General features: G+C 46.0%; 1 protein-coding gene across 1 annotated transcript in view; it reads left to right on the top strand.

Moving 5' to 3' along the window:
- Positions 1-12,225, top strand: part of LOC111962147 (DENN domain-containing protein 5B-like) — a 49,551-nt gene that overhangs the window by 33,607 nt on the left and 3,719 nt on the right. The window contains 3 exon segments of the mRNA XM_070442949.1: positions 260-342; positions 9,200-9,326; positions 9,734-9,896. Of these exon segments, the coding sequence (XP_070299050.1) occupies positions 260-342; positions 9,200-9,326; positions 9,734-9,896 (373 nt within the window).

The following is a 12,225-nucleotide window of genomic DNA, read 5'->3' on the forward strand; positions in this document are numbered from 1 at the left end:
GTTTGCACCTGTAATTGTTAAAACGACAGTCAAAAACAGATATTTCACTTTTTATATAAACAGTCAACCATAATATTTTCTTTCTATTGTCATGAGTAAAATGTGCAAAATATTTTTTTTAAGTCACTCATTGCTATACCTTACTTTTAATGCTCTCCTTATCGTCTTTCATGCCATTGTCCATCTTCACGTCTCTTCCTCCTCTCAATCCCTCCATCTCTTCTCCATTATCCTCGCTCTCTCTCTCTCCTTCATTCAGGACTGTCTTCTGTCCAGGTGCAGGAGGAAATGAGGGAGGCCGTAAACAACCTCGTCAAGCACTTCCACAAAGCAGAGCAGGAGGTATGGGTGGGTGTGTGCAAGTGTGCGGTGGTGTGTGTGGAGAGAGATTCCAAAACAGAAAATAGAGAGAGCACAGCACACAGAGAGGTCTAATCTCTGATGAGAAGAGTGTGTGCTGGTCTGCGCAGGCCGGTGTCTGTGTGCGCTGGTCTGCGCAGGCCGGTGTGTGTGTGCGCTGATCTGCGCAGGCCGTGTGTGTGTGTGCGCTGATCTGCGCAGGCGGTGTGTGTGTGTGTGTGCGCTGATCTGCGCAGGCCGGTGTGTGTGTGTGTGCGCTGATCTGCGCAGGCCGGTGTGTGTGTGCGCTGATCTGCGCAGGCCGGTGTGTGTGTGTGTGTGCGCTGATCTGGCGCAGGCCGGTGTGTGTGTGTGTGTGGCGCTGATCTGCGCAGGCCGGTGTGTGTGTGTGTGTGCGCTGATCTGCGCAGGCCGGTGTGTGTGTGTGTGTGCGCTGATCTGCGCAGGCCGGTGTGTGTGTGTGCGCTGGTCTGCGCAGGCCGGTGGTGTGTGCGCTGGTCTGCGCAGGCCGGTGTGTGTTGCGCTGGTCTGCGCAGGCCGGTGTGTGTGTGCCTGGTCGCGCAGGCGTGTGGTGTGTGCGCTGGTCTGCGCAGGCCGGTGTTGTGTGCGCTGGTCTGCGCAGGCCGGTGTGTGTGTGCTGGTCTGCGCAGGCCGGTGTGTGTGCGCGCTGGTCTGCGCAGGCCGTGTGTGTGTGCTGGTCTGCGCAGGCCGGTGTGTGTGCGCGCTGGTCTGCGCAGGCCGGTGTGTGTGCGCGCTGGCTGCGGGACGGTGTGTGTGCGCGCTGGTCTGCGCAGGCCGGTGTGTGTGCGCGTGGTCTGCGCAGGCCGGTGTGTGTGCGCGCTGGTCTGCGCAGGCCGGTGTGTGTGTGCGCTGGTCTGCGCAGGACGGTGGTGTGTGCGCTGGTCTGCGCAGGCCGGTGCTGTGTGCGCTGGTCTGCGCAGGCCGGTGTGTGTGCGCTGGTCTGCGCAGGCCGGTGTGTGTGTGCTGGTCTGCGCAGGCCGGTGTGTGTGCGCTAGGCTTGGGGAATTTAGAAGTACCTATAGTATGATTTTCAATACCGTACTCTGTGATGGAAATTCTACCTTTTAACTAATAATGAGGAGAGGCAAAGTCAATAATCAATCAWGGTATTACTTTTATTAAAAACGTATTACAATAAGGAGGCYGGTCGCACCACCCACGCAGGTGAAATGGAGTGAGAGCCTGCACACAAAGAGTACAGAAGCCTTATATAGTCAAGTTATCTCATGCAAGCATCTGCAAAACCACGTGACCCTATCTATGTGTGTGTGGGGAGTGACGACTGATTGAAATGGTTGCCTCGGTCTGTCGCAACTGAGTGAGGACAATAGGTGCGAAAGTGGCAGGAAGTCACTCCAGACATACTTCCTCTAACAGCAGCTCAACGGTTCCCCCAAGTTGGGAAAGCAAGCGCCTTTGACTGTCGGCCCAAATGATGTATGTCCTACCCCTAAACACGCACAAAACATGAACCTTTCGCCCAGAAACAGGCTCCAAACAGAACAACAGCTCTATCACTGGTGTGTAGAATATAACACTTTACTCTGTCTCCAGTTAAGCTGAGAGGAACCCGTTAGTTTCTGTCATTCTTGGCTGAGYGCCCAGAYATCATGGGGTCCTTCTACACACACAACACAATTAGAACAGGCCTCTATTAATGCGCGCTCACACTTTTCTACCTTGTATGAGTTTGCTAAAGAAACAATCTCAAGCCCAATGCCTAGGCTTAAAGAAGGATATGTTCGTACACAAGCATTAAAAAATGCCCTCGCAACTCCCCTTCCCCCCCTCCAAATAAACGGCTCTGTACCAGTCTGAAACCCCCTGGATTAGTGGAGGCTGGTGGGAAGAGCTATAGGAGAAAGGGCTCATTGTAATGTCTGGAATGGAATCATCTTTTTGGCCTTCCTGTGACATCGGGTGCTGTAGGTGTCCTGGAGGGCAGRTAGTTTGCCYCCGGTGATGCGTTGTACAGACCGCACTACCCTCTGGAGAGCCTTGCGGTTGTGGGCGGAGCAGTTGCCGTACCAGGCGGTGATACAGCCCGACAGGACGCTCTCGWTTGTGCAGCTGTAAAAGTTTGTGAGTGTTTTAGGTGACAAGCCAAATTTCTTCAGCCTCCTGAAAAGGTGATAGCGCCTTCTTCACCACGTTGTCTGTGTGGGTGGACCATTTCAGTTTGTCTGTGATGTGTACGCTGAGGAACTTAACTTTCCACCTTCTCCACTACTGTCCCGTCGATGTGGATGGGGGGATGCTCCCTCTGCTGTTTCCTGAAGTCCACGATCATCTCCCTTGTTTTGTTGACGTTGAGAGGTTATTTTCCTGACACCACACTCTGAGGGCCCTCACCTCCTCCCTGTAGGCTGTCTCGTCGTTGTTGGTAATCAAGCCTACCACTGTAGTGTCGTCTGCAAACTTGCTGATTGAGTTGGAGGCGTGCATGGCCACACAGGCATAGGTGAACAGGGAGTACAGGAGGGGGCTGAGAATTCACCCCAGTGTTGAGGATCAGAGGGGTGGAGATGTTGTTTCCTACCCTCACCACCTGGGGGGCGGCACATCAGAAAGTCCAGTACCCAGTAGCATAGGGCAGGGTCGAGACCCAGGGACTCAAGCTTAATGACGAGTTTGGAGGGTACTATGGTGTTAAATGCTGAGCTGTAGTCAATGAACAGCATTCTGACATAGATATTCCTCTTGTCCAGATGGAATAGGGCAGTGTGCAGTGTGATGGCGATTGCGTCGTCTGTGGATCTATTTGGGCGGTAGGCAAATTGGAGTAGGTCTAGGGTGACAGGTAGGGTGGAGGTGATATGATCCTTGACTAGTCTCTCAAAGCACTTCATAATGACAGAAGTGAGTGCTACGTGAGTAAATGACTATCGTCCCGATAGTCATTTAGTTCAGTTACCTTAGCTTTCTTGGGAACAGGAACAATGGTGGCCATCTTGAAGCATGTGGGCACAGCAGACTGGGATAGGGATTGATTGAATATGTCCGTAAACACACCAGCCAGCTGGTCTGCGCATGCTCTGAGGACGCGGCTAGGGATGCCGTCTGGGCCGGCAGCCTTGCGAGGGTTAACACGTTTAAATGTTTTACTCACGTTGGCCACGGTGAAGGAGAGCCCACAGGCTTTGGTAGCGGGCCGTGTCAGTGGCACTGTATTGTCCTTAAAGCGAGCAAAGAAGTTGTTTAATTTGTCTGGGAGCAAGACGTTGATGTCTGCGACAGGGCTGGTTTTCCTTTTGTAGTCTGTGATTGACTGTAGACCCCACCACATACGTCTCGTGTTTCAGCCGTTGAATTGCGACTCTACTTTGTCTCTATACTAACGCTTTGCTTGTTTGATTGCCTTACGGAGGGAATAGCTACACTGTTTGTATTCGGTCATGTTTCCAGTCGCCTTGCCATGATTTAAAGCGGTGGTTCGCGCTTTCAGTTTTGCTGACGAATGCTGMCATCAATCCATGGTTTCTGGTTAGAGAAGGTTTTAATAGTCACAGTGTGTACAACATCATTGATGCACTTGCTAATAAACTTGCTCACAGAGTCAGTGTATACGTCAATGTTGTTGTCTGAGGCTAACCGGAACATATCCCAGTCCACGTGATTGAAGCAGTCTTGAWGCGTGGAATCTGATTRGTCAGACCAGCGTTGGATAGACCTGAGCACGGGCGTTTCCTGTTTTAGTTTCTGTCTATAGGCTGGGAGCAACAAAATGGAGTCATGGTCAGATTTGCCGAAGGGAGGGTGGGGAGGGCTTTGTATGCATCGCGGACGTTAGAGTAGCAATGGTCCAGAATGCTACCAGCGTGTGTCACGCATTTGATATGCTGATAGAATTTAGGAAGCCTTGTTCTCAGATTAGCTTTGTTAAAATTCCCAGCTACAATAAATGCAGCCTCAGGATATTTGGTTTCTAGTTTACATAGAGTCCAGTAAAGTTCTTTCAGCAGGGCCSTCGAGGTGTCTGCTTGGTAGATAATTCGGTCGGCATTTGATTGTAARGAATTCTAGGTCAGGTGAACAAAAGGACTTGAGTTCCTGTATGTTGTTATGATTACACCATGAGTCGTTAATCATAAGGCATACACCCCCGCCCTTCTTCTTACCAGAGAGATTTYTGTTTCTGTAGCGTTAAGATTTTCCTTCACTTGGAACTAAAGAACTAAGGGGCGTAGCCCGAACTATGAAAAATAGCCCCAGACCATTATTCCTCCTCCACCAAACTTTACAGTTGGCACTATGAATTGGGGCAGGTAGCGTTCTCCTGGCTTCCGCATACCCAGATTCATCTGTCGGACTGCCAGATGGTGAAGTGTGATTCATCCCTCCAGAGAACACGTTTCCACTGTTAATGGCGGCGAGTCCAATGGCGGCGAGCTTTATACCACTCCAGCCGACGCTTGGCATTGCACATGGTGTTCTTAGGCTTGTGTGGAGCTGCTCAGCCATGGAAACCCATTTCATGAAGATCCTGACGAACAGTTCTTGTGCTGACATTCCTTCCAGAGACAGTTTGGAACTCTGTAGTGAGTGTTGCAACCGAGGACAGACAATTTTTACGCACTACAAAATGGTATATCATAACCTGCAGTTGAGGAACAATGGGAAAGTAGTTCTGCTTTGAAAGTTGATTAATTTGAATCTCCACTTTTGAGAAAATGGCCCTTGTATGTTTTGGTACACCTACTGGAGAGCTCTCCTTTGTTGACACCTATTCAGCATCGTTCACAYCCTCTGAAGCCTTAGCCCCACCCATCTCTTTAAGGATTCACATGTGCTAAACAGAGTGAGAATGGTAGTGTAGTAAACAACCAAAGTTTTCAAGACTGAAAATGGTGAAAGTAGTAGCCTACAATAACGAATAACTCCAGGTAAAAATACACTTTATCTAGTCCTTGGCCWATATCCTAATCTGACTTTGTACATTTGCATAGTAGCGATATCAAAAATRGAAAGTGTCCAGATAAAAAATATTTTATAATTATTAGATGACGCTTACCCAGACACACTTGTCTAAATTGATGGGTCATGAGAAAGAAATACTATAACCCCCCCCCCCCTTCAGCCACATCTACCTAAGAAGATGGGTCACTTTTGTCTAGACATTTACACATGTTCATGAAATACAATAGATGRCCGTAATCACCCCCAGACACACCTGGCTAACTTGATGGGTCATGTAATCATCTGGTGAAGTGGAGTCTTTTTGTTTAGACATGTAGCTAGCTAGCTAAAGAAGGAACCATAATCCCAACCCATACTACTAGCAATACAAACTGATTTTCATAGCTAGCCACCGTGCATGAAATGCTGTAGTATGACTCTGCAGGTACCTAAAGCTAACCAACTACGTTCAATGTTAAGTAGCTAGCTAACATTAGGATATAACTAGCAATGCAAATGGATTTTTGAGATACTAATAATATTATTACACAGATCATACATGTAACGCTAGCTAGCGAGCCAGCAAGCTAACGTTCCCTGGCTAGCTAACAGTACGCTTTAACTTGCAATGAAAATGACTTTGACAAAATTAGAAACGTATAATAACTGAAAATGTAGCTAGACTCTTACCCGTATACATGGATGATCGCTGTACGGCAGACTGGAACCCCTGTTACTAAGTAGGGCATTATGTGTCGTGTCTGTTTTGTTTGTACAGCTTGTTTGGCCCGCGTTGTGTCAAATCACTCCGGTTCACACTGATCGTGTGCAGAGAGTAGTCCATCGCAACTTTTTCCCACTGAGCTTTGTCAATAGCGCCTGCTAAATTCAGGGCAGCAATGTTGTTGAGTGTAGTAGCAACACTTTCGTGGAGTGGTTGAAAAACTAGTTTTAATGACTCAAACCGAAGTGTATGTAAACTTCCGACTTCAACTCTATTTAGCTTAGATGTAGTCTGTTGCCCACACTGCTGTTCATCCGGATGAACGAGTCGTGACTTGACCTGGGCCAATGGTCAACAACATTGGTGAGTGCCATTTGTAGATCACAAATCACTTGCACATTGATKGAGCGGAAGTTTTTCCAGTTCACATACACAAACTTGTTCTCACTGTTGCCCATATTGCAACACGAGGGCAGTCGATCGCCCCGATCACAATTTGGAAAACCTTCCATTGCTACAAATTGCAGTTTGTTTGCCTGTTCACTGGCTGTGTAGGGGAACCGTATGTACCTCGGACACAGACGAATGATGCCATCCAACACTTGGCATTACGCGGGTGAGGGAGGGCTGTGATATGCCCGATCTGTCACACTATTTACATTTAAGTCATTTAGCTGACGCTCTTATCCAGAGCGACTTACAAATTGGAAAGTTCATACATATTCATCCTGGTCCCCCCGTGGGGAATGAACCCACAACCCTGGCGTTGCAAGCGCCATGCTCTACCAACTGAGCCACACGGGACCATTCCCTCTTAAAGGTCCCTTTTGGCTAGGAACCCAACAGTGGTCAAAACCTGTACATGGACAGGTATTGCCTGATTGCGGTGTGTAGGTCATGTAAGCATTTACCCAAATTCAGCACATCGGTCCAACAGAATGGCTCTGGGAAACCTGTATTGTCTCATAAGCCAGTCATCATCGTGGGCAAAAAAAAATCTGCGCGTCTCAAGAGACGCTCGCGGAGAATAACCATGCCAAGATTGCCAACGCAGCCCTGGTCTTTGGATGAGGCTAGTCTAGAACAGACATGGGTATATTTATATAAACAGAGACAATTTGGAGTAATTGCTTGCACCAGTGCAGTGAAATGCATCAATGTTAAATGTTAATGAGTGAGAATTGATTAGCCTATAAGGAATTGCCATAGGCCCAAGTGACAAATTATATTTAACCTATAATGTAAAAATAGCTAAAATAATAAGTGACAATAAGAATAATACAAAGTAATTATGCATTTTATTTGTATAGCATTATTTTAACAACACAACGTGCAGGCTATATATAGGCTTAAGCCTAAMAGGCTACTGTTCAGTGTGTATTTTTAGCTTCTTGGCTGTGCGTACGCATGGTCTAAAGTTTGCGGGGAGAAAAGCACATTCTCACGTCAAGTTCAGTTCTTATAAATTCCAACTTTTTTTGTGAAAACTGGCATACCCATGTTTTGGGGTATATGTTGTACGTAAGCAACGTTTATAAATGAGCCCCCAGGGCTCCAGCTCTGCATTTTGTTTGCTAACTTGCAAGATAAGTGGCTCGTTTGCAAGCTCAAGCTTCTTGGTTACAACAGAGACAATCAACCTCCTCCTGGATCAAGATCCCTGCTGCCTAAATTGTTCTGTGTGTTTTTTACGTTTGGACAGAAATCCCTTGTGTCCACTGCCGGTAATACCGTGTACTCCGGTATGGTACAGGAACTGTATGAACATCTGGATACCGCCCAACCCTAGTGTGTTCGTGTTTCTTGTACACGATTCATGACCTTCACTCTGCAAGGCAGAATCTCTCACAGTTAAAAGGCAGACTGGCTTTTTTTTCTCTCTAGTCTATGGCCTGCTCTGACCTCCCCTTTTAAAAGCCTGCTCTGGAGCCGTATCCCCAGTGTCTCRGGGTAGAGAATTGGTCATAAGTCTGAGAGTAGACGTTTTACTCCTACTCTTATGGCTAAAAATAAAAGCTATTCATGAAGCCCTTTTAGTCGTAAGAGTCCTACCTAGTCGACAGATATTTAGGAGAGCTCGAGCTGTCCTAACCAATTATGTTACCAGCAGGTGTCTTGATGATTGGCAGAGAGTCAGTGGGTCCTGCACCATAGACAGGCAATACTGTATGATTCAGTGCAATAGGCCCATCATATTATTTTAAAAAACATATATTTTTTAAAGTAGGCAAAGTGTTCGTGTCAGGTGAAAATTATAGGCCGTTAAATGTTTTACCGTTGCGACATTTGGTTCACTGTGGTTTTCTGTAGCGTGCTACAGAGTTCACAGCTGGCTATGTCTCCTCGCGATTGGTTATTCCCCATGATTTGCAACAACGTCACCACAATCTTTCCTTTACGTACCTGTCCTGATTACGAGTTCAACTTTTTGGTTGATTTTACTCCTGGATCAGATTTTCTCTGAGCAGCGTTTTAATATCATCCTAAATCTCCTTTCTGAGACGCTTAGTGGATACGGGCCCTGACCTCCCCTTTAAACACCAAGCCCTGTAGAGACTGTTGGTAGCTCACGGTAGTATTTCTACTATGGGGCCTGTGGCTCACCTTAATAACATTTTAATTGGATGCCACTTAACCCCTGCCACCAGGACAACGCCTCTATCACAGCTTGAATAAATTACCCTTTCCTTGGCACAGCAGAAGCTGAGGAGCCCCTCAGTGAATTGTAAATGAAAGAAAATTGGAAAGAAAGTGCCTTAAAATCAATTCAATTATAATGTATAAAAACACACCGCTTTGGGTGATTGTGTCACAGCAAGTGCTTTGGATTTGGTTGTTTTAATTCTTGATATGCTGTTGGAACCTGAAGGGAAAGCTGAAGCGTGGTACTTTGAATGCCCTCTGGAAATGAAGCGTACTAAATACTATCGCCCTGTGTTGGGGTTTGTCACCATGGCAACCATAATTCAACTCCTCCACACCCAACAGCCCGGCAATTGTACAACACCATAGGCGAGACAATAGTGCCTCATTTGCAAGGACACTTTATGGGATGTGAAAATTAGCTACTCTCATACCATTGAACTCGTGCATCAAATGTCATCATTGTGGTGGACTCCTGGCGTACTAAACCTGCGTTCCAATTTCTGTGATGATATGCCCAAACATTTCTGAATGCAAGACCTCTCCTCTCCTCAGAGGGGGAACCTGACTGCTCTGCTGTGTGGAGAGGAGGGGCTGGTGCGCTCCCTGGAACAGTTCCTCCTACATGGCTTCAAGTCCTCCCGCTTATTCCAAAGGAGTGTGTTCATATGGGACTTTGTGGGTAAGTGGGTGTGGGTGTGTGTGTGTGTGTGCACGTGGACAGACTTTGTGGAGTGTAGTAATGTAAGTCCATATAACTTGTCTCAATCTAGTGGCTGATTAGTACACGTTCACTTTTACATTATTCATTGTTAGTGCAGCACAGCATGATTCATCCAGTACAGTAAACAGCCTCATCTTTGCCTTCAAACAGTTATTTTTCTAGAACAGTACTTACACTTACTGAAATCATAGAACGACTTCTCAATTTGGCCGACTCCTTAGCTCAGATCCTTATTCCATAGTTATCCAAAGGTYATCCCTGCCATAGAAATAAAATTACTAGAATTGTAGTGTAGGAATAGTCATTATTTTTCTATGAACCCTGTCCTTCTAATGTGTTACCTGCTCCGCACCTCTCCCCCACAGAAAAGGTGGTGGTTTCCATGGAGACAGCGGATCAAATGGGTGACTTGCGGGGGTCAACGGAACTGTGTGACTCTCTGTGTCACTATGCCAACGCCATCAACGCCTCGCCGCGGAACATCGGCAAGGAGGGCAAGTTCCAGCTGCTGGTCTGCCTGGGAGTCAGGTGAGAGGTCAAAGTTGAAAGTTCAAACGGCAATGGAGATGGTAGGGGCCAGGRGGATGTAACGTCACATCACAAAACATTCAGATATACTGTCAATATATTTAGTATGTTAAGTTCTAATTTTCAGAGTTCAAACTCTACGGACGCTATGAAAGCTTAACCAAGTTTATTCTTCCCAGATGATCGATACAGCTGCATTAGACAAAAACCTTTTCACACAAGCACTGATATTTAACCCTTCCTCCTAGGCTGAGTGTCCACTTACACATCTGTACAAACATTTTCTTTACTGCTAGGCAGGACACTAAGTGATACGGGCCATAAACTTTTCTTTCTCCCTTAACGTGACCTGAGCTGATCTCGACCCCCCCCTTCATCACTAATCCATGGYTCTCTCCCCTTATCAATGCCTGCCACATGKGATCGCTTTCCCTGCACTCAGCACCTTACAAGTTTAATTGCACACACCACATACCTTCCTCCTACAGATAACCATAAACTTCTGGTGTAGACCCTCTAAACCTAAGCACTCAATATTTCAATAGGATACCTGATATAATGTAAACGTTATATATTACCCTCTCTCCCTCAGTGACATGAATAAGTATATTTCATATTCTCAGAACCGAACAAGTAGAACAGATATGACTGTCATGCAGAATAGGGAATCATTTCAGCTCTGATCATCATATTTCTATCTGCGTGTTCAGAACGCTGCATCCTTCAGAATAAACCCCAGTTGAGACCCCACTTGTGCAGGTGTGACTTGGATAGATGCATTCGAACAGGGCCTTCTAATGAAAATCGGAACGTCACCCCTGCCCTCTGGTGGTTGTGTTAATTGTGTCAGTCAGAGTTACACACTTTCCTTCCCCCTGAAGCCCCTGAGCACTCCTCAGACAGCAGGACCGGCCCGTATCCACACAAAGTAGAAGATTGGTCGTAAGTGCTGAGAATAAACATTTTACTCTTATGAGTAAAAATAAAAGCTATGCATGAAGCCTCTTTAATCATAAGAGTCACCCCTAGTCGATAGATATTTAGGACACCTCATGAGCTGTCCTAACCAGTTAAGAGTTACCAGCACGTGTCTTGATAATAGAGAAATGCAGCGAGTCAGTGGTTCCTGCAACACATGTAATTGCTTTGGAGTTGTTAAAAATAATGTTTTGATAATTCTATATGGTAGGCCATCATTGTAAATAAGAATTCGTTCTTAACCGACTTGCCTAGTGAAATAAAGGTTAAATGAATACGACATTTTTTAAATGTCATCATTTTAAATACATCAATAATCTAGATGTGTATGCAACCTTTGACAATGATTTCACATGCTATACCTAAATACTTAAAACAAATAGGCTAATAAATCAACATTTTGATTATTTCATTGCCTACATTGTTATTTCAAGTTATCCCTTTGGAGCGCAATATCACGTTGTATGAGTTGGCTCAGAGTTTGGCCGGGCAGTCTTAACATCATCCTATAACCTAGCTCTGAGCTTGGAGTTTTCTTTAGTCTTAAAACAGGTTTTATCAGGATTCCTAGGACCTTTTCTGAGAGGCTTTGTGGATACGGGCCCTGGTCTCCAAGGCCCAGGGGCGGCACTATACATTTTTCACTGGGGGCAGGTAAGGAGTAGCTTGGTCCATGCATACGAGTGCTTGCAATATATGGTACATGCATGTATGTGCAAGGACTATTCTAGATGGGGCTTCAGCACAGTCTTGCCCCTTCCTGGAGCCACCAAGGCCTCACAGTCACCGACCTGACTCGTTTACATCACACGCTGTTATTTCGGCGAGGATTTTGGGCTGTAAGTGGTCTGAGGTGCTTTATTTTGACATAGTACTCTTCTGTAGATTGTATCTACATTTTCCTGAGACGGACCACCTAGCTAGTAACTGACCACTACTGGAAAAAGCATCAAATAAAACCCATATCGAATGAGCTCACTTAATTGATGTTGTTGAATTTGAAATAAAATGCCTAACTTGAATCTGAGGACCTAGTTAACAGCTCCGGGTACAAGTTGCCTCTATAGGCACCGATTTAGGATCAGCTTCCTCTCGCCAATTCCAATCCTTAACCGTTATAGCATAAATGCAAAACTTTGCTTAGATCAGTTGCCTTAGGGCAACTTCGTCCTAATCAGAGTAATCATGGGGTGTATTTAGAAAGATGAAACATTCAGAACATTGCAGATAGAAATGTAATGAATAGAGCTGACTTGATCCCTCTGTTTCACATGGTAGGCAATCAGATTTGTTTTACACAATGCATTTCTGTCTGAACGTTAGGTAGCATTGCGCCCTCCTGAACAGGCCT

Source organism: Salvelinus sp. IW2-2015, linkage group LG4q.1:29, assembly GCF_002910315.2.
Source record: "Salvelinus sp. IW2-2015 linkage group LG4q.1:29, ASM291031v2, whole genome shotgun sequence".
Lineage (NCBI taxonomy): Eukaryota > Metazoa > Chordata > Actinopteri > Salmoniformes > Salmonidae > Salvelinus > Salvelinus sp. IW2-2015.